This window comes from Miniopterus natalensis, chromosome 11 (genome assembly GCF_054644295.1).
Source record: "Miniopterus natalensis isolate mMinNat1 chromosome 11, mMinNat1.hap1, whole genome shotgun sequence".
NCBI classification, from domain to species: Eukaryota; Metazoa; Chordata; class Mammalia; order Chiroptera; family Miniopteridae; genus Miniopterus; species Miniopterus natalensis.
In genome coordinates this window covers 67222376-67247008 of record NC_142091.1, presented here as the reverse complement: position 1 = coordinate 67247008, position 24633 = coordinate 67222376, and the positions used below count along the sequence as shown (strand labels likewise).

The 24633-nt window shown below is 50.8% G+C and overlaps 1 protein-coding gene across 6 annotated transcripts in view; it reads left to right on the top strand.

The window, feature by feature from the left end:
- The window catches only part of AMBRA1 (autophagy and beclin 1 regulator 1), a 146865-nt gene extending 122260 nt beyond the window's left edge, over positions 1–24605 (top strand). For all 6 annotated transcript variants that reach the window (XM_016204043.2, XM_016204042.2, XM_016204045.2 and 3 more), the window contains 4 exons: positions 8269–8408; positions 15217–15309; positions 16437–16630; positions 23025–24605. In XM_016204043.2, coding sequence (XP_016059529.2) covers positions 8269–8408; positions 15217–15309; positions 16437–16630; positions 23025–23521 — 924 coding nt within the window. In that variant the 3' untranslated portion in view covers positions 23522–24605. The remainder of the gene's footprint in view (positions 1–8268; positions 8409–15216; positions 15310–16436; positions 16631–23024) is intronic.
- Positions 24606–24633: the final 28 nt, after the last annotated feature.

The following is a 24633-nucleotide window of genomic DNA, read 5'->3' as shown; positions in this document are numbered from 1 at the left end:
AGTCATATACCAAACTATCCTTCCAGTTTTTATCAGTAATAAGTGCTATTTTACCTAGGAAGGGAAGCAGAATCAGCACCTGGGGGGAGTGGGGGAGGGGGGCCAAGGTCTTTTGAACTCCCGTGCTTTCAACATGGGAGTTAACAGGTGGTGTGTACTCCCAGGTGCATAGAGCGTTCCCCCAACAGGTGGGGGTTGTAGGCATATATAAGGGCCTTAATAAGAACCGAAAACGACCCTGGTTGCATAATCCCTGTGGGTCCGAGAGGCGCTGGTCGCCTGAATCTCACCAGTGTGGGTTTGCTTTGCTCTCTGGTCATCTTAGTGACAGTGGCGAACAGGACATGTCCTTTGACTTGAGTGGGAACAGAAGCTCTAGGACAGAAAGCAGTTTAGCTCTCCTCTTTGAAACAGCATTGAGCTCTTGAAGGCAAAGCCTCAAATACTGAAAGGTCAATTTGGTTTAGAGCTTTTTCTTTGTGGCTCTGCAGTAAAATTGTACTCAAGTGTTGAGTGACTGCTGCCTACACAGATCATTAGTTTGGAGTGGATGTTGGAAAGAGAGCCGGCCTTTCCCGCACCCCCTGCCTCTCTCTCCTCCTCTCCCCCCTGTTTTTCCTCCTGTCTCTCCTCCTGTTCACTCCCCCTTCCCCCACTTGACCCTGAGAGTTCTGCTCTTCAGTGGTGGACTGTTCCCACATGTGCCTTCTCCCTGGAGAGCTCTAGCTCTGAAGATATGCATCCCCCTCATCCTCAACAGGTCCTAGGCAGCAGGGAAGGAAAGCAGCTTTTTTACCATTTTTTACAGACCTACAACCTACTTGTGTCTAACGGTGCTGTAGTTCTCAATGTGTTGTCCTCTGGGACCACATCAGCAACACCTGGGAACTTGATAGACACGCAGATTCTCTGCTCCACCTGCTGAATCAGAAGCTCTGGGGTGGGGCCCAGCCAGCCTCGTTTTAGCAGGCGCTGCCGATGACCGCGAGAACGAGCTGACTGCACGGGTGTTCTGTTAGACCTCCCCTGTCTTTTCCTTTCTGCGCCACCCCCCGCACCAACCCTGGCTCTGCAACCTCATCTGGTTTACTTCTATGGCTCCTATTAACCAAATCTTTCAGATAATTCAGAGCTGAGAGATCTATGAGTACCTCCTCCCTAAGGATTTCAGGCTTTTGGCATCATGCTAGCATCCTAGTGATGGTTCTTTAAGGACTAATGCTGACAGGCCTCTTTCCGATTCTGGTTAAAAATTCTTACCTGCCCGCAGGTGACTTCACTCGGGCTCGTACCTGCAAGCGCATGCCTGTTTGCCTGCATGTTAGAGAGTACAGAGGTGCTTTGGCTCAAACAGTGAGAAACACTATCTTTCTGTTTCTCTCCAGGCCCTTTCCCGTGTGAAGGAGTGTTTTTTGAGTTCCTTTTTCCACTGTTCAACTCACTGTTATCCTTGGGTGGGAGACGTCACTGTGATACCCTCTATTGGGTATCTTAGTGTCACCCTCGTTATGAAGAACATTGGTTGGCTTTCTTTTACACCATTTCACAGCCATCTTCACAGAGCCTAGTGATGACTGTTATTATTAAAAGTTCATTAAAATGAACCACAAAAAAAGCTTGGTATCCAAAATGCTCAGATTAGTCATAACTGTAGCTTAGATCCTGGGTCAGGGTGGGTGTGCAGTGCTGTCAGCAGTGACCAGCATTTATGTGACTAACAGGTGTCGGCCCTTTGGCCTGTCCTAGCTCCATTCTTTAATATATACTCTTCACTGTGGCTCCCTCTTTGCCCTGAATTTAGTCCGAAATATAATCCATTCTCCTATACCTCCCTAGATTGTAAAAATTTGATTTTCAGAAGAGCCCTAGAACTCTAGTTCAACTCAGGGTATTCTCCAGAAATCTAAGGGAACTGAGCCTTGTAATCTTAACTGGCCTCAGGAGTGGCAAAAGCCCAAAATGAAGATATTTTATTTTGTATCCTGGAAGGGTACTGTTTCTCCAAGGGGAGATTAGGATAAAAGGGAGACAGCTTTGTTGTCAGAAATGATTTACTCCTTCCTAAGATTTTGCCCTCATTAATTTCCTTAAAGCTGCCTGTCAGTTGATTAAAAGCTGCTTCCTCTGCAATTATCTTAAAGTTGACTTCTGAGAAGTGGTACAAAGCATCTAGCCTCAAAAAGTTCCTTTCTTTAGCACATTGTAGGAAAGGGGGAGTGTGGGATACGTCAGGGATGTCTCTGATGCATTTTGTCAGAGAAGGGAGGGGGCAAGATGAAAAATTAAAAATAACACTTGAGCTGCAATCAAAGTCATTAGTTTAAGCAGATTTTTCCATGACAGATCCCTCCGACTCCAATGTTATCTTTCCTCCATGGTCCCTTAGAGTTCAGTCTGTACTGCGTTTTATTCTTTTCACTCAACAAAATTTTAGTGAACCCTGCCATGGGCCCAGTGCTTTGCCTGGTCTGGGAATGCAGTGAACAGAATGGATCTGGTCCTGTTCCTCAGGCACGTACGTGTTCGGTGACTGGCTTCCTCAGTGGTCTTTCCACTGCTGTACTCCCAGCCCTTGGTGTGCTCAGCACGCAGGAGTCACTCTCGTTTGTCCCAGGAATGTGTGTCACTTTGAAATCTCCTGTGCCATGTAATTTTTGTGCACACATGAGCATACATCCCTACTCATCATCACCATCTGTGTGCCTCGCATGTGACTTGGAAAACAGTGATTGAACGAAAGTATTAACGAAATAATCCTTATGAAAATAGGGTGTGTCTTAGTCGTTTCCACAATTCTGCCCAATACCAGTGAGTTTCTCAGGGTTCTAGTCCCAGCACTGAGACTGGTGAGAGATTCCCAGTAGATCAGTTCAAAAGTGAAAGGCAAACCTTTTTTATTTTTTCAAGAATTGGTAGAAGAACCTGCCTATAAGTATTTTCATGTATATCTTGTCCTGTAATTTTTCCCAAAAACATGGATCAACAAAATATATTGAATGAATTGAAATATATTGAAAGACTCTTATCCAAGGTGAATGTCTAGAACACCCACTCATTTGGCCTTTTCCTTTGAGATTTAGAAAGCCAAGGGAGTTCAAGAACTTGTCCTGTGCTTGGAGATGTGGAAACAGGAAGAAGTAATTATTTAATTTTGGGGAGTTCAGGAGCAGTGAGTGTCAGTATTTCATTTAGCACAGAAATAGGTTCCTCAGCTGAAGTCATCTCTGTGGTTTGATCCTGGTGGCCAAAGATGTCTTTGGGCCATCAGGCCTATTGAAAAAGGAAATTCTTGTCCCCTGACTGTCCTTGGGATCTCCTTGAGAGGAACAAGTGAATGAGACAAAGTTTACTGGTCTCAGCAGTTCACAGGAGGCTGGCTAGAAATCACTTCAAGGCAGCAGGTTAGCAATAGCAGCAGGGGGCCACAAATCCCGGAGTTTAAAAAAGGAGGTGTTTGCTTCAGTTTGGATCAGAGGTGTCTCGGCAGACTTGGTCCTGCTTCAGCTGAGTACAGGGAGAGCTGGGTGACTTGGTATTGTGACTCTTGTTTTAAAATAACCGCTCCAGAATCAACATTCTGCAAGTTCTAAACTCCAGAGTAGAATATAAAGAAGGCTTGGAGTGAGTAAAAGAATTAAAGTTTCTAGAAAACAATCACATTTTCCTAGAGGATGAAGAAACTCCAATAATTCATGAATCTAAGCAAATCAAGAGTTCAAAAGAAAGGAAAATTGACCATAGTATCAGCCCCCCGGCAGCGCTGGGATGTGTGCATTTTTCAGCCGTGAGAAGATGTGTAGCCATCCATTTCCAAAGGAAAGGTCACCTGTCTCTTAGCATCTGCCTTCCATTGATTTTTCCCCTTTTCGCAGAGAGTTAATTCTCCTCTAGGAACCCCTCTAAAAGCGTAAAGCTTCCCTTGATTCCCATCACTCCCCAGAAGGCATTTCTCTTTCTCAGTCTTTTCTTCCTCAAAGTCCCCTTGGCCCGTGCCTTCTCCCGTGGCCCTTCCAGTCTCGTCTCTCCAGTCAGCTTCCGTGGTCTTAGTTAAAACAAGGGAGGTCTGGCAGCTGTGTTCAACCTCTTGCCACCGTGGCAAGGTTCCAGCTTTACAGACGATGAGAGTCCCAAATGTAAACAAGATGACCACAGTTTTTATTTTCTTTAGCTGCTTATCTGGGCTGATCTGAGCAGTGCAGTTCGCGCAGTTCACTGCTTGGACTGATGGTCTGTGCTTTATTGACATGTGGTAGAAGAGGAAGCATCTTGGCAAGGGCAGCAATACTTTTTCCTCTAAATTTTAAAAGGCTGGAGAGGAAGGTTTCCCCCTGAGCTCCTCTGACTGCCCCTCGTTCTTTTCCTGTATCTTTGAACAAGAAACAAGACCACTTTAGTTTTGATCTAGGAACTGTTTCCTTTTGCTCCCACTTCCTATTAGAGTTTGAATGTATGGAGGGGCAGCAGTGTAAGAGGTTGTCTTGGACCCCCTGTGGAAGAATTGTTACCTTGTCCCACATGGCAATCTTGGCGACCCGACTCATTCTCTATTGACGTGCTGATGGCACTGACTAAAAAATTGGTTCCTTCTAGCATATTCCAATTCCCTTCCTAGATGTTAGAAATGAGATCAGGCTGTTTGGGGAGGGGGTCTTCTGTCAGCATTTGTCATACACCAGGGAATAGCTGCAGCCGAGACAGGTGAACCCAGGACTCTGCCAACATGGATCAGCAGCTGGGTTTTTTTATCCAGCCCCACAGAAGGCCCCCGGGTCCTGATACTCCTCCAGTGTGTTGGAATTTGGTGTTGTAACTTACGGGGTGTCACTTTTGTCAGAGAGAGAAAGGGATTTTTGACAGGCCACTCAGCTTTGTCCTTAACATCCCATGGGGAGCTTCAGGGCACCTGATGTGTTAAGGAAACCTTTACTCGAGATATCTTTGGGGTGCCTTGAAGTGAAGCCAGAGCTGTCCTTTACCTCTTGTCAGTGCTGATGAACTCTGTGTTTACAGAGCCAGTCCCCATTGAAGTCCGGAGGAGACTCACAGATCACCCAGTCACTGGGTTGGGAAGACTGGTGGCCGAAACCATAAATGGGATTAGGGAGTAGCCAGCGCTGTCTAATCATCTGTCAGTGTTGGGGCACTTGTTGCCCAGATATTCTGTTTCTAGGGCTGACTAGTGAGGAATATTTCCCCTCAGTGAGGTGCTCTGATTGCTTTTCAACTCCGGCCAGAGAAACGAGTGGAAACCACATCTCTCAGGGGTTTTCAAAATGGCCCAGATTCTCATTCCTCTAGAGTCCTTTAGTTTCAGGCATGTGTAAAATAAGAAGTATTGGACCAAATGACTTCCCAGGACCTGTGGTCCCTACTCATCCTTCACTCTCAGTCCCTCTCCCCTCCCTCCTGCCCCTCCTCCCACCCCCACATTAGAGCATGATATGCAAGCAAGTGCTTATCAGGAGTCCTGGAGGCTGCTGATCTTCATGTGGTGTTTTCTGGCTTCCTGCCACTAAGCAGGATTTAGCCTAATACCCAGACTTTGGAGGAGGTGGGCACTTGGGAGCTAACTTTTCCACACTGTTTAAGGACTGAGGGGTTTGGGTGGGGGAAGGGAGGGCTGCCATAGCCAGAGGACAAATCGGTGCCCATGACTCCTAGAGCTGTGGAGGTTGTGAATGTTCTATGCAGCAGGGTCTGGGGCCTCAAATGTTAATTACTTCTCTCCGATTCCTCTGACTTTGTCTGACCTAAGCTGGGTCATCTGTCATACTAGTCTCTTGAGGGTTTGTCCCCAAAGCAAGTCCCTGTACTTAGAAGCAAGTTGGTAGCATTTGCTTGTTAATCCTCTGCAGCAATAGACTATAAAAGGTGAATCTGTGGCATGTGAGAGGCTTGTTTGCCTCTTCCCTGGTCTGGAAGAGTTCTAGAAAAGAATTCATTTATATTTTTATTTGAGACACCCATCAAAAGACGTAGCACAACTTTCAAGCATCTGATTTACTAACCGTATTGCCCTCTTCTTGCAAGGGCATTTTCTCTGGCCCTTCGCCTCGTTCCCTGCAATTCTGAACCATGATTTTAGGGGAGAGACTATTGGGAGGCCCATGTACACCGAAGCTCCCCTCATCCAACACACTGAAATTAACACTCATTCCTCCTTAACTCTGAGTGTACCCCACTCATACCATCTGACCTTTGGGAGAAGGAAAAATCAGCAGATTGAGTGATTTCAGCTGCCATTGTCTGGTCACCACCACTGTCCTTTTAGTGTGTATACCCAGTCATATTTAACCATATGACCTCTAGGTGGGACCGAAGCTGTGGGTTAGCTCCTGGAGAGGTGAAAACTTCTGTGAGAAACGATGAGGGCACCATGTTCTCCCCTGGTTTGAAGGAAAAGGGTTGATTTAGGAGCAAAGGGAAAAGGCTGGTGGAAAGCAGAGGCCATGAATTTCTTCAGGGCTCCTGCCAGATGTGTATGTACAAGGAGGAGATTATCCAAAGGTCAGGTAACCATGTCTAGTCTAGAGATTCATACACTCCATTGGGCTCTGTTTTTAGGAGTTTCCTCAGACCAGAGATTTAAGGAGCCCTGGCTGACTCTTACATTTGGAGTTGAGGCAGGCAGGCAGGCAGGGCATAGGAGGTTCTTGATGCAGCACCTGCGGCGCAGTCTCATGCCTCGGGCCAGAGCCAGTTCCGTCTCTATGAAAGACCGGTTCACCCTCGAGACATCTTGGGCCGTTCTGGCAGTGTGCCGAGTGCCATGAGTGCCTGGGCACATTTTCAGCACCATAGCACCTGGAAAATCACTCATAGCAGGATTTTCTGTGTGTGTGTGTGTCAGTGCGTTGAGAACACATGCTATTCTAGCGGCTGTCCTGGTAAAGGCCTTTCAGATGAATGCCTGAGACACACAGTCGAGCAGTCCCAAATCCAGGACTTTTCGGATCGATTTGTGCACGTGCAGTGGACCCCTAGCCCAGGTTTTACTTTTTCCCCCTGTTTATTTTACTTTTCCATCAGGGTAATCAGAAAAAGTTACTCTACCACCCTAAGTTCATTTTTGAATATTACTTTCTAACTCACACTCTTCATTTGGTCTCTCTTTTCTTTGTCAATCCTTACAGACAGGTAAAGGCAGGTGAAGTTTGTCCCTGTTTATTGATTAAAACCTGAGGAGACTTAGAGGGAGAAGCAGCATATTGACTGAAACTCCAGTTTACGATTCTCCACTTCATGTCCTTTTCATAGGCCCGAACAGCCTTTTTTGAAGCCCCAGCAGGTTCCTGGTAATAACAACAGCACTTACCATTTATAAGCTTGCATCATGCCAGGCATTTTACATCATTTTTTAAAATCTCCCCAGCTATTTGAATGTTGGTGTTCTTTTTAAACTGAGATCTAGAAAAGTTGTTGTGCATTGACGTCAGGACTCAAGCCCAGGCCTTTCAAACTCTAAAGTCTGAGTCCTTCGTCTTCCATGGTCCTGCCCCCTATCTGACTGAAGTTGTTTCTGGAATATTGTGTAGGTCAGTAGCCAAAGAGACTGGGAGGCTTTCTTTCACCTTCAGCTCAAACCTTAGCCATAGCTAAGCTGCTCTCTGAGAAAACAGTCGCTTTGGAAAGATGCAGGCTGTGAAAGGAGACTCCTCTCCCTTTGAGAAACGGAAATGAACTATTTAATGGTGATTTGCATGAGGTAGGAAGAAGTCACATACCTACCTATGTGTTCAAGAGTCCCCTCTGCCCTCCTCTCTATACCTTCTTGCACCTTTGAACATTGCTTTTAATTAGATGAATTAAGAATGTTCCCCAATGTTACCCCTCTTTCCCCATTGCTGTAAGAGCACTGATTTCCATGGTAACAAGATACCAGTTGAGCTTGACTCTCACTGGTTTATCTGGTCAGAGGACATCGGGGTGCTGCTTCCTGGTGAGCTGGACTCAATGAGGCTTTCCTTGGATTACCTTAAAGCAGTGATGTGAGAGGTGCTAAATGGCTTCATACAGAAAAGCCCGAGTATGCCCCTGGTATTTCTTGAAAGAGTCCTGGCCCTCACCTAAAGTAAGAGGGTCCCACCCTCCCCTCTGCTACCCCCAGTTCTCAAATTTGTGGTCGGAGTCACCCCATTTCCAGCCTAACCATCTCTTTTCCTCCCTGTATTTAACTTGCTTCAGGCCATAGAGGGGACTTTATTGTTCTTGATAACAGATTGTTTCTCCTCCCGTTCTCTTTTCTTCCCTCTTTCTCCCCCCACCCAGAGAGTTTTCAACGTCCTTTACCCCATGCCTGCTGACCAGCGGAGACATGTCAGCATCAACTCTGCCCGTTGGCTGCCCGAGCCCGGGCTCGGCCTGGCCTATGGTACCAACAAGGGAGACCTGGTGATCTGCCGACCAGAGTGAGTGGCTCCAGGGGCCTGTGGGGGGGGGGGGGGTATGGAGGGGTCATCCGGGCTGAGGGCTGGAGTAACCAGCATCCATCTATGGATCTGGCCGTGAGGTGGGTCTTTTAGATGGGAAGTCTAGATTCTGCTGGAGCCTGCCTCATTCCCATTGTCACTCCTTAAAGGGCCCTCTTCACTCAGCAGATGCCAGGGTTAGCTCACCAGTCCAGAAGTCTCCAAAAGACTGGTTTAGTTCTCTTGTCTCTTAACTCTAAGGAAATATTTTTTGTTTCCCCTTGTTCTCTGGTTCTCTAGTGATAATAAAATGTCTCTGCAGTCAAAAGCATATCAAAGATTCTTTCCTGAACCCTTTTTGAAAAAGTCAACAGGTGGTGGTCTTGGGTTTGTGTAAAGTGCCTTAGAAATGAACTTAAGAAATGAAATTGGAAATAAAGTGTTGTTAAAGCCCTAATTTGTCAAGCCACTGATCTCTAACTGCCTGGCTCTGTCTCTGTCCTGCCTGTTTTCCTTTCTGCTGGGGGCTCTGGCTCATGATAGAAAAGGCAGATTGAAAAGCTCAATTTAAAAATCAAAATGGCCCTGTCCGGTGTGGCTCAGTGGTTGGAGTGTCGGCCCGTACACCAAAGAGTTGTGGGTTCGATTCCTGGTCAAGGACATGCACCTGAGTTGCAAGTTCAATCCCAGTCCCGGTTGGGGCACGTGCGGGAGGCAGCCAATCAACCAATCAGTGTGTCTCTCTCACATTGATGTTTCTCCCCCTGCCCCACCCCCCCTAAAAATCAATGGGGAAAATATCCTCAGGTGAGGATTAACAACAACAACAAAGTCAAAATGATTATAATCTGGTCTTGAAGTAGGAGGTAGGAGGGGACAGGGAACCAAAGCATTTCTTTCTTTAGTCCTGATGACACCCCTTTCCCTTCCTCTGGCCTTTTGGAGAATAGAGTTTGTTTAGGCAGGACTCTGGGAGTCTGCCAGGTCTGCCATCAATTTCCATACCCAGCCGGGTGGGGAGTGTGAAGCTCTGTGCTTCAAGAGCAGATCAAACTGATTGCTGTGTGGGGGCCGCTGCAGGGTTCTAACCAACTAAGTGCCACTCCTGCTCTAGGCTGTCCTAGTGCTGTCCTTCACTGGGTGCAGGGTCTTCTCCAAGGGTGTCTGCAGATCAAAGAGCACATGTGGCTGGTCTGGTAGGGTCTCTGGTTATGGGGAGTGTCCACATTGCCTTTTGCTAGGGCTCTTGGTGATTATTCCCAGGGTCTGTATTTGGGTCAGTTCTTGTGGCTGATAGACAACTGGTGACTGAGCACTTAGTTGAGCTAGGTCGCTGGCCAAGGAGAGAAGAAACTTGGTTCTTTAAGGGCAGCTTATTCAATCTGGAATTTTCAGGGCCCTTCCCAAAGAGGCTGCTCTCTGAGCCAGACCTAGTCAAGCTGCTCTTAGAGCTAGGAGACTTCTCGGTTCTGCCGACCATGCTCTCCTCGGCTCTAGGTCCAGAGAGCCCCTTTTACTAGCTCCATGTGCCTTACCAGAGCACAGCCTGCCTCTTGCATGACTGCCCCTGTCAGCCTAGGCGCTGGGTCTGTCCTTATCTGTTCTCACCCTTGGCCTGTCCATAGTCCAGGATCAGTCTGCTCTGAAATAATTTATTTTTCCCCAGAGTACGTGAGACTATCTTCTATCTTCCTCTTTTCTTGGGAATTCATAAGAGGAATCTAATAGGCATGTTTTCCAAAACTGGCCCAGAGTTTTGGACCTTAATTTTATTCCTACCAACACAGTAGTTACAGGCCTGTCCCTGTTTCTCCAAGACATCCTTCCTCAGCATTGTTGTCTTGTCTGTGGATCCAGCCACTAATCTTTGTCCCAGCCACACTTGCAGTCCCCCCAACCCCTTGCAATAGTGATCTGCTCTTACAGAGGCAGAATCTCTACATCTAGTTAGTCGTGACCCCACGAGGACTTTGATGTCTGAAACCCTAGCCCACGTACTTGGTATGAGTCATAGACACTTCAGGCAAGCATGAAGCTGGCTTTGGCCTATCTTTCCTCACCATATGTCGTCTTCAGCATCCAGAGTCTCAGCAGGCTGAAGCCATCTTAGACTTCCTGGGGAACTCGCTTACCCACCGGGAACTCAAGCCTCTTTTATGAGCAAGGTGGCACCAGCATGTGACACAGGAGACAGCATCCCATCACAAGCTAAGTTGTGTTGGACTGAGAGCTATTTAGCTGGCCTATTTCATTGTTGCTGTTTCTCCTGATTTCTTGGATCATGTTGGCAAATGTCCCAGACCTTAGCGCCAGACATGTAAGGGTATCATATAAATACAGACAGATATTGTCCGAATAGCTTTGGAGTTATTCAGAGCTTTTCCAGTTCTCAGTCCCCTTCACATCTGTATGATTGTTTTGCTTTAGGCAAGGAAGACTGAACAATATTCAGGTAAGGAAGTTAAGACTCACCCAAGGCCTCCCAGCAGACCAATGAGGAAATTGGGCTTTCTAACTTTCAATCCAGAGCTCTTTTTCTGTAGCTGATTCTTAACCTTTTTTCAATCAAAAAACCCTTTAAAACTCTGATGAGCCCTGGCCGGTGTGGCTCAATGGTTAGAGCATTGGCCTTGACACTGCAGGGTCCCGGGTTCGAATCCTGATCAAGGGCAAGTACCTGGATTGCAAGTTTGATCCCCAGCCCCAGTCGGGAGGCAGCCAATCAATGTGTCTCTCACATTGAGGTCTGTCCATCTTTCGCTCTCTCTTCCCCTTCCTCCCTTCCACTCTCTCAAAAATCAGTGGAAAAAATATCCTCAGGCCTAGCCGGCATGGCTCAGTGGTTGAGCTTCGACCTATGAACCAGGAGGTCACAGTTCAATTCCTGGTCAGGGCACAAGCATGGGTTTCGGGCTCGATCCCCAGTGGGGGGCATGTAGGAGGCCGCCAATCAGTGACTCTCATCATTGACGTTTCTTTTCTATCTCTCTCTCCCGCCCTCTCTGAAATCAATAAAGACATATTTAAAATTATGTATCCTAAGGTGAAGATTAACAACAAAAAATTTTTTTAAATAAATAAAATTCTGATGAAAGCAATGCATTCTCTTCCACAGAAAAACATGCCAAAAGAGCACATGTTGTTTTGTAACTCTCTTAAGACCTCAGATAAAGAATGCAACTCTGGATGGTATTGATAAGCATGTCCAGTGATTGACGATGAGACGGACGTTGGTCTCTCTGTGTTGTCACTATGGCTGGTCTCTGGTCAAAATGAGAACAAATATAAATGGGAAAGTAGGAGCTCAGGGTTGTTGTCTCTTTAGTAGGCAGCTGCCTAAGGCTTGCTGCCTGTCTCCGTGTGACGCAGCTCCCTGGCACACCCCTTCCCCAGGGCACAGGAGCCAGCCAGCCAGCTGGGCCAAGATTACAGCCCTCCCTCCAAAACAGGTGGTCTCTGCTTTGTCCCAGGCACAGGCAGCTGCACCTCATTTTGTGCTCAAGTCTGCTCTTGATTGTCTTCCATTGTCGTAGCCTCGGTGCTCTCTCCAGGCACAAAGAGTAACAAGCTCCTTGGTTATCTATCTCCTGATGGTACTAAAACCCCACTGACAGTAGAAAAAGACCTAAGGAAACACTCCATCTCTCCGAGGAAAGAAAATCTTAGGGCAGGTGAGGAGATGAGCAACCGGCCCTTTCGCCCCTATACAAAGCCATTGCGGCGCTGGCAGCCAAGGGGCCCCCCCTCCCCGGGCAGTGAGGTGCTCCTTTCTCCTTGGTTTTGCTCCACCCGCCATTCCTCCCAAGCTGCTGCTGCGCCTCTGGCTGACTGCCAGCCCAGCCAACACCCCCACCAGTAACCACAGTGGGTGTGAAGTACCAGATTGATGTGAGGGGGTGCTTGCTCACTTCCGGCTTCACAGACCAGCCCTATAAATGGGAGGGAGGTGTTGCTGGGAAGACCACTTCTCAGAGTCAGCTCAGAAGACAGAATTCACAGAAAAAACTAGGCTAGGACTATGGGGCATCTGGCTTCTTGACTGAGTGTGGAACTCCTGACATAGTCCCAGCTCTGTCCCCTGAGAAGGAGTGGCCACTGTAAACAGTGATTACAATCAGGCATCACTGACCACAGAGGGAAAGGCACGCCTCTGGGTCAGAAGGGAAGCCACAGAGACTGCGTCTTTCAGGCTGTCTGTCTCACAAGAGCCAGGTCCCAACTCTTTCCCACATCATGGAGATAGCAGGGATAAGTGCCGGCCTCCTTAAGACAGTCCTTTTTTCCCCGAAGAGACAGCCATGTAACAGATAGATGAAAGAAGAATGTTCTCAAAAGGAATATTCCCTAGAAGTTTGGAAGTTCAGAGCCAGAGTTCGTTGTGAGGGCGTTGTCACCACCAGGGAGGCCAGGCTGGCTCTTGGCTGTGTTCAGGGAGTCCTGCAGGTCCCACCGTGAGGGAGTCCCTGAGCCCAGCCCAGAAGCACAGCTTGCAGACACTGCTGAGGAAGCCAGGTGTTCAGTGGCAGTCCACCTGAGAAGACTGGCCTGATTGGCCTTCCCCTCCTCTCCATCCCTGTGTGTTTGCCGAGCTCTCAGGAAGAACCTGGAGCAAACAGTGACTCACTCATCGTCCTTAAGACCCAAGGATGGAGGAGGCGGTTGGGACCATTGGTTGTTGAAGGCTAAGAGTTTCCGTAGCCAGAGCTGTGTCTTTAATTCTGTTCTTGGTACCTGGAATTTCAACTAAATTTTCAAATCCACGAGCTTGTTGTAGTTGACCTGCTCCTACCTACCACAGAAAGTAGCACATATCGGGGTTAGAACTAGACCTGTTGGTGGGGAGCAGAAAGGATTGGGGTGGTGGGGGAGAGTGGAGCAGTGCATCCAATACAGTCTATCACCCCTGTTCTGTTTCAATGGCCAGAGTCCCCAGCTCTCAGCTGCCAGATGCAAAGTGTCTAAGGGTACCCTTTGGCCGTCAGCATCAGAATGTGGGCATTAAATGGCCTCTTCCTGGGATAGGAAGGAAGGTTCCGGTCATGCAGTACGTGGTTTGGTGTAAACAATTTGTTGTCAGTAACCAGCCCTGGCTAGCAAGAATTACAGAGGAAGGATTTGGCAGGGACCCATGTGGTATTGCCACCTGTCAATAACTCTTGACAAGTTTGCAAATCAGAAGCTCGCTGGCAGCTGGCAGTGATGGCTTTGTTTTGGGGGAAGCCTCTGCTGTTGACTCTGGCCATTTGCCTCTTCCCTAACACAAGGTCTACCCCTCTCACCTCACTCCCCAGTGCCCCTGTTCTTCTCAGACAACCCCACAAAAACAGCTGAGTGTCTGGAAGAGGGAGGAGATACTTCTTTTTAAAGGGGTGGTTTGAAGGTCATGTCAAATTCATAGCCCTGCAGGCCCTCCGGGAGTTGCCAGGAGGGTTACGTAGAGCAGGGAAAGGAAGAGCACTTTTGTCTGGCTGTGGCTCTTTCACTCCAAAACACTAGTGCATCCTCAGGTGAACCCTGCCCCCAGAATAGGCGTGGGGGCTCAGTGCTGAGGCCTGTTTCCTTTCACTGCAGAAGCACAGCCTCCGACATCCAGTCTCCCCCTCCAGGCTCGTGAGGTCCCACATTAGGGACAGACCTGGTCCTGTTTAGGAAGGAAGCACCTATATCACCCTTCACAAACTCACTTCCTGGCTGATCCTCAGAACCTGCTGACTGATTTGTTCCCTCTTCATTGATGAAGTTCTGTCATTAGAGGAAGATGACCTAGGCCTGTAGATTAAAAGCTGGCTTTCATGGAGATTGTCGTCATCTGCTCAGGCTGCCATGACAGAGTACCATAGGCTGGGTGCCTTAGTCAACAGCAGTTTTCTTTCTCACAGCCTGGAGGCTGGAGGCTGAGATTAGGTGCCAGCCTATCTGGTTCTAGTGAGGACACTTCCTGACGTGCACATGACCATGTTCTCACTGTCTTCACTTGGTGAGAAGACCACAGTCCTAGGATTAGGGTCCCACTCTTATGACCTCATTTAACCTTAATTACCTCCTGAAGACCCTTTCTCCAGGCATAGTCACATTGGGGGATTGGCTTCAACATGCGGTTCAGTCCCTAGCAGAGCCCTTCAAGCACATGTGGACTCCCTATTCCATCTAGGAGCAGACTGGCTGTTCTGCATATCTTTTAGGATCTCTACACGGGTGCAGAAGTTCTAATCAAAGGGCTCAAAGATACATCTTTCCAACTTCTGTCCCCCTGCCTTCACCACTAGCATCAGCACCTCACCCTCGGCCATGGCAACTGGTCTAGGTAACACCTTCCAGGGAGGAGTCTGACATCAAAGCAGTCTTGTATCTGGACTGCTCCCTGAGGTGGCAGATCGCTGTAGAAGGATGAGAGGCCACTGCTTCCCTTCAGGCACCTGTGCCCGTGTGAGATGGAAGAAACTACCTGATAGTACATTAAGGGGGAGAAAAGGAACCAGGGAACAGTTGGCAGCCTGGAGAACTCAGCAGAGACGCTTCTGTGCTGTCAGCAGTCCAGCCATCACCCCTCGAGGTTCTCTCCTTCCTTCCCCATCAGAAGGGGGGGGGCAAGTCAGGCTTTGTCTGGGGGAAGGAAGAGGCAAAGCCACCTCTGCAGGCATTTGTCCGAGGGCCTCCGGCGCTGAGCATCCTGATGGAGTCCCTCAGCTCCGCCAGGAGTGAGCAAGGAGCTACCAGGCCTCAGTCTGCGAAGCCTGGGAATTGTAGCGTTCTGGCCGTTCCCTCTAATGCTTCCGCCTTTTCTCCATCCTTCCCAACTGGTTTCCAGGGCCTCAAACTCCGGTATTGAGTACTACTGGGACCAGCTGAATGAGACTGTCTTCACTGTCCACTCCAGCAGCAGGAGCAGTGAACGGCCTGGGTGAGTTTCTGTAGGGGGACGGCGCAGCTGGCTGAGGCCTGTCCCTCCTTCCTGCTTCTGATGGCCACCTCTCCTCAACCAGAGCAGCTCCCCTTTGATCTGCTTCATGCATTGAGCCTTTGCACATGACTTCATTCAAGAAAATTGTGTCCACAGCTAAGAAAGAACAAAACCTCTCCGAGACTTGATGTAGAACAAGTTGGGATACCTTATGGTCCTTTCCCATCCTGGCCATGGTGTCTGGGCACCCTGGGGTGGGGGGAGAAGCCAGGGCACTGGAGAGGGATCCTGTCCCCAGGGAGTTTGCTTATGTCCCAGGGAGAATGAATCTAGCGATGATCTCCCAGGTGGTTAGGGCCTCTGGACCAAGCTGCCCAGAGCTGCAGTCCAGGGGCCATTTAGAGAGTAGGAACCTGGTACTGATGATCTTATCACTTAATTCATTAATGAAGATGGAAACATTTTGAGAAAACGGAGGCATCACTGCTTTCTTGAGGGCCCAGCTGGAGGAATAATCCCTAGAAACACCTAGAAATCTGAGTGACCCTCTCTAAAGCCTCGGGCTCCCTCTGCTTCTAGTTCTAGCTATCCCAGGGATCAGTGCCCAATGGGAGAGGAGTGCTAGCCTTGGGCCTGGACCTTAGGCCCTGAAAGGATCCCAGAACAGCTTCATGAGAGTCCTGGTGCTTTTCCTCCAAAGTGGAGATCCAGTGGAAATTCCAGAATGTAAATTGGAACCTTGTCAGCATATAGAAGGAAGGAAAAACTGAAGAGGGAAAGGTCCTTCTGCTGCTCACTGTTTGTCCCATGGACCTCAATGGCTCCCTATATCTAAATAAGTCTTTTAAGTTAGCCATCTCTGCCTCACCAGGAAGTCCTCTTTAAGGGAGTGACTGAACCAGCTGGGCTTGCAAAATTGGATGGCTCTGAGGCATCCTTTCATTGTCCTGGGCATGGACTGAGCTGAAGGAGAAGGAACACAGACAAGTTCACTGCCGGTGGGAGGTAGCTGTGGGTGGGCAGGGCTTAGTCCAGGCTATGCTCTGAGGCATGGCATGGAGCCAGCAGGGCTCCGAGGGGCACTGTCCCACGTTCTGCCTGACTTCAGCCTGCCTGTCTCTCCCTAGAACCAGCAGAGCCACGTGGAGGACAGACAGAGACATGGGTCTGATGAATGCAATTGGGCTGCAGCCCCGGAACCCCACCACCTCAGTGACATCTCAGGGCACCCAGACTCTGGCCCTGCAGTTGCAGAATGCCGAAACACAGACTGAGAGGGAGATACAGGAGCCAGGGACTGCGGCCTCCGGTCCTGGGGAAGGTAAGAGCTATATAATTCTAGAGGGCAAATGTGCCTGGGGATGGACAGTTGAGACCATCATCACCCCTCCTGAGGGCTCTTGGCCCCTCCACAAGGATGGGGTGCTGAGAGTATGCCACCCCCCAGTCAGGACGAGTACCCCACACCTATTTGGGAAGTGCCCTCCTGGTGGTATTAGCAGCCTCAGGCAGGAACCTCCTTTCCCTGATCTGTCACTGATTCCAGCAAGAGGAACTGCCCTTAAGCTTTCCCAGCAAGTATCCTCTCCTCTAGAACTTGGAGGACAGGCTGTTCTTCCAGAGACAGAGCACAGAAAGGAGCCCGGATGGAAAAGGCTCCAAGAGACTTCCTGCTGCCAGCGTCCAGGGCCACCCCACAGAGAGCTTGTCGTCCCCCTGCAAGTCTGGCAGGTTTGGGACTACCACTGGCGAGGCCCTCTCATGCTCCTTTAACAAACCTGTGGATCACTGCCATTTTGGCTACAGCCCAGCACACCATCAGCCCCTTTCTGTCACTTATCTCAGGTGTGGCTCAGCCAGCCTCGCCTGCCTGCTGTCTGTGCTGGCCTCACACTTATAAGAACCAATTAGCACTTCCCAGTGGCAGAGCTCGAGCCACTTTGGAGTCTGTTAACAGCTGTGTTAAACAGCCTGTTCTCACTCAGTCATCCCCTTACCCCCTACCTCAGCCCCCTTGCTGGTCCCAGCTCCAAACAAACTGGCCACCAAGTAGACATGTACTCCTAGGCCTGTGTTGAGCCATTTTCTGAAAAGAGACCATAGGAGGGGAAGATGTATACATCAGGCAAAGAGTAACATTTGCCTGTATTACCCCCAGGGAACTGCTTTCATACTCAGTCTCCCCACAAGGCACTGTCCCTCTCACTGACATGAACTAAAAATTTTAAAGTTAAGTCCCCTTTTGGTCTGTGGCCCAGGCCACCTCCTACAGCTGAGGCCTGTGACTCTTTATTGGGTGGAAACCCCCAGGGTGTGGACATAAGCTGCTGGCAGTGCTGGCTGGGGCTTTAGGCCTCAGTGAGGAGAGAGTCAAAGGCCCCTCCAGCCATCCCCAGGCTAGAGACAGTCCTAGGCAGCCCCCTTGGATTTGATCTTATGGCCGTTTACTGATTGTCTACCATGGATCAGCCACTTGGGCTACAAAGACAAATAGGCCCAATGAACCTGAAGTCTAGAGAAGGAGGCAGATAATTACTTCTTGTGATAAAGATCTCAGAAATTCAAAGGAGGGGCCATGCCCACCCAGCCCACGGGGCTCGGGGAAGACTGGTAGAGGAGGATGAGTAGGAGTTAGTCAAGCGGAGGGGGGAGAGGCATTCCTGGCAGAGGGGATGCACCTGCAAGGGCACCAAGTTCAAAAACATCACACTGCACAGAGGACCACTAGCAGATCCATGTTCGTGCCCTGTCCAGCACATGTCGAGAACTGAGGCTGGATGGGTTGGGAGGGCAGATGACAGGGACCTAGCTGAGGGTGAGGCCTCCATCCTCGAGGTTAAGTGCAGCAGGGGATCTGGGGGCCAGGAGCTACCAGCTGGGGGAGAAGGGCATCCTTTTGTCTTTCACCTCCCTGAGAATCCTCTGCCTTTTTTATTTTTAAGTGTTTTTGTTTTTTTTTTTAATTTTTCAGTTGCAGTTGACATTCAATGTAATATTAGTTTTAGGTGTACAGCATAGTGGTTAGACATTTATATACCTTACAAAGTGACTCCTCTGCTTTTTTCTTGATTAGCACTAGCCCATGTCTGACCTCCTCAGTCAGTGATAAGTTCCTCTCCTCCTGTTTGGGCTGGGGCTGGAGGGCTGGCGAGAAGAAGGGGGGCTCTTATCCCTGTTTCAAGGGGCCAGAACGTCATTTTTTCCCATCTCATCCCCACAAAGGGGAGCAGGTGGTGGAAGGTGAGCCCTTCAGAAGCCAGAGGTGCTCTTCAGCAGGAGTGGCTGCCCGGAGCTGGCACCTGGGCACTAGGCTTTCAGCTCTCCGCATCTGTCTGTGACCCTGTAATCGTGGCCCTCCAGCTCTTCTCAGTCCCTTTCAGAAAGAGATACACCTAGAAAGAAGGGAGGGGAGGAGAGGAGGTGTGGGTTGAGAGAGGAGTATGGGGATGGGCAGGTGCTGTCACTGGCCAGCCTCATCTCCTGGTGCCAGGAGCCTTGTTCTGGGGCCGCCCTCATTGACCACTGACCATGCCTGCTGCTCTGGTAGTGAGGCGGAGGGCCAGGCATCAGAATTCTTCTTGGGCGTGGACTTTCTCTCTGGCCCACCATCCCCATCCAGCAACAGGCACAGCTGCTCTGCACATCACCACCCGTCTCCCAGCTTCTGCCTCCTCTCCATGTAGGCAAACAGGTGGCCACATCTGCATAAACGTGGAGGGGAAACCCCTGGTCAAGTTGGTTAACCTTTCTTCTGAGCTTAGCTAGAATGCGGGGCCAGGGGCCCCGGGGGAGGCATATCACCTGCATAGCCCACCCCCACATGCACCAGGGGCCCAGGTTTCCTAGTGTGGGCGACCAGCTCTGCTTGTAGGACTGTTCTGTGGCCTGCCCCTCTCAACCCATACCCCTCAGCTAGGGCCATATAGCTCCCAGCTACTCCACATTTTCTTGTTCTATAAAAATGTGATTAAAGTCCATTCAGCTCTTTCTAGGACTTCCAGGAAGAGCCCCCCACAGAGGGAATTTGCAGGTGTTGGCGTTTTTGCCTGTCCAACCTTAAAGCTTCCCTACCCTGTCACTCAGGAAGGGAGGGGCATTCCCTGTTCTCACTCTTTGCTCCCAGCAATGGTCCAGTGCCTGCTCAGCATGCAGTAGGCACTCAGGAAGTGTGTAGAAGGAAAGAACGGAGTGGAGGCAAGACCCTGCCCCCGAGCTTGGCTGTGCCACACTATTTGGGGAGCCCACGGCTGTGCCTCTAACTACTGGGAGAGGTGGTCTGGGCTTCTTGTCTGGTGAAGACGATAGTTAGACCAGCTGCAATAGCCGGGGCCCTGGGCCAGGGAAAAGCCAATGTGAGATGGGAGGGGTTAGGAGATCAGCAGGCGCGCTGCAGGCAGGACAGGCAGCTTCTCCTTTAACTCAGCCTCGCTTCCCTCTTCTGGCCATTGAACCCCCAGAATTAAATGAGGTCACTGGGCATTATGGGAAGTTGCTGGTCCACCCTGGCTTCTGCATCCAGAATGTACCTTAGAACTTGCCAGGGAGAAGATCTCATGTCAAAGACAGAAGGAAATGCTTCACTGCAGGGAAGGAGGCTGCAGGGTTAACCCACTGCTCCTGCAGCTCCTAGCTGGGACCCTTGGCTGTGGCTGCCATTTCTCAGGCCCTGGTGTGTTCTCTTGGAGAATGTGCTGGCTGCCTTCTGTGGCATGGAGCCTGGCCTGGAGTTCCCAAGAGAGAAACACAGCTCATAGCTCTCTAAAACTGTCTGTACCCAGCCCTAGGAAACTGTTGGTGTATGCTTTTAATTCTTTTTCCAGTCTTTCTTGAGCACTTAACTTATGTTGAGTATTGTATTAGGGACCATGAATCCAGAGGTATTGCCAAGGGAATCACATTCAGAGATGGAGCTGTGTCATTTCCCTCAGAAAGGAAGTCCAGACAGGAAACAGACACAAATGTTTCTCCCACAGCAGGGGGAACATGTGATCAGTGTTCAGGAGCCACTTGTCTGGAGCGTCTGTAAGCAGCCTGGGAGCCCTTTTAGTCACTCACACATTCATCTGATAAATACACATCAAGTTCAAGACCACACATTAGACACTGGACCCAAAGATGAATAAAATCTAGTGTGAGGCCTTTAGGAACTTACAGGAGGTTGATGCCACAGCCACAGATAACTACACAGAGAAGTGTGGGCACTGCGGAGGCTCAGAGAAGGAGCAGCCCCTTCCAGCCAGGGGATCACGGAAGTCTGGGTGAGAGGCGGTACTTGCATTGGCCCTTAAAAATAAATGGACCTTAGACACGAGGTGCTGAGCAAGAACAGGGCAGGCGGAGCACCCACAGTGCTCCCTGTCTGGCAGCAGGGCAGGCAGGCATATGGCACTGCCTAGTCGGCCCCAGTAAGGTCATTGGGTGCAGCAAGAGGCCCTGGTCAGGAAGTGGCCAGGACCTCACCAGAGGTCCCTTCAATCTCAAGCTAAGGAGTCTTGCCTCCTTGGAGGCTCTTAGAGCTGCTTGGTTTTGACAAGTATGGATTTAACCAGCACTCAGTGAGTCAGAGCTTAATTGGAATGGTAATAGCAGCAGCATGAAGGCTGGGTGGAAAGGGGCGATATAAAAAGCAAGAAGACCAGGCAGCCCTGGCCAGTTTGGCTCAGTGGTTAGAGCGTCAGCCTGCGGACTAAAGGGTCCGGGGTTCGATTCTAGCAAGGGCGCGTACCTCAGTTGCAGGCTCAGCCCCTGTAGGGGCATGTATGGGAGGCAACCAATCGATGTGTCTTTCACATCAATGTGTGTTTAAAAGACCAGGCAGGAAATACAGCCATGGTGACAGGTGGCCAGGACGGGAGGGCCCAGATCTGAGTGCCAGCAGCAGGGCCCCGGTGCAGCCTATCCGGCCCCTGGGAGTGAGCTACATGGGAAGAGCTGGTAGTTCCCCCGGCACAAAGTCCAGCACAGTTAGCTTCAATGCCAGCAGGCCTCAGGCCAGCCCACTGCACATCCCAGACCCGGCTGAGGAGCCCTTGGTACAGAGTTCTTGAAAAGCAGTGGGGGTGGCAGTCAGCACAGGGACGTCCCCTCGGGCGTCCCTAGACAGCCCTTCTGGCTCACAGGGTAGAAGCTGTGCTGGAACCAAGGCTTTTTTTCTGCCCTGCTGTTGGGCGGCTTGTCCCCTGAGAGAAGTACTGTGTGCCCTGCAGGTTCTTGTTCCTTCTGCCCTGGGAGTTGCCACTGAGCTGTCTGAGGGGGGAGTGTGGATGGGCAGCTGCCTTGAGGGGGGGGCGGGTAGATGGGCAGAGTGTACCAGGAGATCTGGAGAAAAGCAAGCTGGATGTAAGTGAAAGCCGAGGCAGAGTCCCTACTACCCGCTGCCTCAGTAAAACCTGAGGAACTACAGGAGGCGCCCAGCACTGACAGGGAGGGAGAGGTCTAGTGTGGCCTAAGCTGCTGCAGAGCTGTGAAACTGGCTGCCTGGAAATCAGTTCTAACAACAAGCAGAGAGAAGGGACTGTGCAGGGAGGAAGCAAGGAAAGTCTTGCAGAAATAGCTATTGACAACAAGTACCCCCAAAAGAAAAAACTATCAAAGCTCCCAGATCTGCAAAATCCCAAACTGCCAGCAAGTAGCCAGAGGAAACAGCAGCAGTTCAGTGGGGCCAGCCCAGGCAGCCCGAGGTCTCGGTCATAGTTGCCCACAGGTTCACACTGCTTATCTGCCCAGTGAGCGCTGAGCCCAGGCTGGAGGGAAGGTCCCTCAGCACGAAGCTCCAGTCCAGACCCCAGTTCATCGTCATCACCACCACTGAGCACCCACCGTGTGCCTGGCACTCAGCAAGCCTCCTCACTCCTCTGCCCAGCACTGCACGTCAGGACACTGAGGAATGTGGATGTTAAGGGAGTTGTCCAGGATCACACAGAACTGAGATTTGGGCCAAAGCCTGTCTGCTCCCAAAAAGGGGAATGTTCAGGCCTTTGAGGGGAAAGAATAGAACCTTCTCTCCCTCTCGAGATGCAGTCTGAGACCTCAGGCCCAGGCAGATGCCTGTCTGTAGGGAAAGGTAGGTGAGAGTATCAGGCATCCAACCCCAGGAGCACTGTATGTGGGAAATAACTTGGGAAAGCTGGTGGGTAAAGGGGAAACAGTTAAAACTCCAGTCTTCCTCCTGGACTTCTAGGAAGTAACGGAAACAGAACAAACTGAGGAAAGACAGCACAGCTTTAAAATGAAGCAGAGCAGACTGTTTGCCTTTGGGCCACACTGTGGGGTGCCCTCTCTTTCCAAAGACCAGGCAGCGTACCCTCTCCCAGGGCTACCAGGTTACCCGCGTCAGGGAGCAGGCAGGCAAAGCAAGCTGGCTGGGCCCCGCTCATCGCCTTCATTCGATTAGTGACTCCCCTGCCACTGGTGCCGAAAGGTTAAAGCCCAACGCCTGCCCTCTGGCCCAGCTCTGCCTCTTAAATGGCTGAGTAGCCTTGGCCACTTCCTGCCATGCTAGGCCTCAGTTTCTCTACCAGTAAAACAGAAGTATGAATCGGGTCATTCTGGGAGTCCTGTCGCTCTCAGGTCTCTGAGCGATTCTCGGAATGAGGAAATAGGCCTCTTGTCTCTGCTTTTCACCTAGAATCCCCCAGCTCCTACTAGCAGTTGCCTGTCTAGCTCGGGACCAGGCCAACAACTAATTCCCTCCGTCTCCTGCTTGTACCTTCCAGGTGAGGGCTCAGAGTACGGTGCAAGTGGGGAAGATGCCCTCAGCAGGATCCAGCGGCTGATGGCTGAGGGGGGCATGACAGCTGTGGTGCAACGGGAGCAGAGCACCACCATGGCCTCCATGGGCGGCTTCGGCAACAACATCATCGTCAGCCACCGCATTCACCGCAGCTCCCAGACGGGCACCGAGCCCGGGGCCGCCCGCACCTCCTCGCCCCAGCCCTCCACCTCTCGGGGACTGCTCCCGGATCCTGGGCAGCTGGCAGAGCGAGGCCTAAGCCCCCGGACAGCCTCCTGGGACCAGCCCGGTACCCCTGGGCGGGAGCCCCCCCAGCCATCCCTGTCCTCTTCCTCCCCTGCCCCTACTCCTGTCCCCCTTCCCAGCACTGAGGGACCAACCCTGCACTGTGACCTGACCGGTAACAGCCACCTTCCTGACAGTGGTGGCAGCAGCAGGGGGGACGCCGCAGGCCCCAGCGGGGAGCCACGGAACAGGTAGAGACAACGAATGCACTGGTGCCTCCCCTCAAACCGCTGAGCAGAAATCGGACCTCACAGCTGACTGGGAACTGTACACGCGGAAGAGCTGCGGAAAGAGCTGCGGGCTGCATCGGAACAGGAGCAAGAGGGTGGGGGGTCGAGAGGAAGTCAGCGTCAGTGGTCATGAGGCAGTTGAATAGGCAAGGCTCGCCTCAGGGAACTAGAACCTTCCAGGATCTGGAGCCCAGGGGAGCCACACTGCTGTGCTGAGTGAATGGAGAAGGAATGGGCATTCCCGCCAAGAACCCCCCTTTCTCCTAGAAACAGGACTCAAGGGACTCAGCTCTGGGCAGAGAGCCCCAGAAGGGTGAACAGTCTTCCAGATCTGGGCCACACCATCCTGGCCAGTGGCCAGTGGGGCAGCTTTGTCCTGTCTGCCTGTTGTAGGGGCCGAGCCACTAGCACCTGAAGAGCAAGAGGAGCAGCCTGGCCCCCAGAAACCATCTCTATCTCTGAGCCTTCCAGAGCTTCAGCCTCTTATCTTTCCCCACAGAGACCACTGTCAGGTGTCAGGCCAGGCGCCCAGATTCCTGAGGACAGGGACTTCTGCACTTGCATTTAATGGGGACAACCATGGAGTGAAGGGGGGAGCCTGCTTGCCTGATATAGGATGGGGTCAAGGGATGGTGGGCAGGTCCTCACTCAGGAGTGGGGGGTGTAGGCTGGCCAGCCCCCAGGGCTTGTCCACCAAGCTCCTCCCTCCCCGCCTCCCAGGGCCCTCAGAGCAGCGCCTGTGGGTGTCAGTATTACCTGAGCCTAGGCCAAAGCCAGCCCAAGGCTGGGGGAGGGGATGAGACTCCAGGTCAGAATGTGAGGTCTTGGTCTGTGATTTAAGGTGTTGCATGTGGAATCTTGAACTGTACGTGTAGTTTCTAGTGGAAAAATCGAGGCTCTGATTATTTTGTTTTTAGTATGAAAACGTGATTTCTTTTCTGTTTGTAACTCATCATAGAAACATTGTGGTGGGAGGAGAGGGGATAGTCTGACTGCTAATGAGGGAAACACCAAAGATCTACATCATTAAAATGATGACACGCCCCTCACCAGGCTCCATCCTGTTTGTTTTTATGG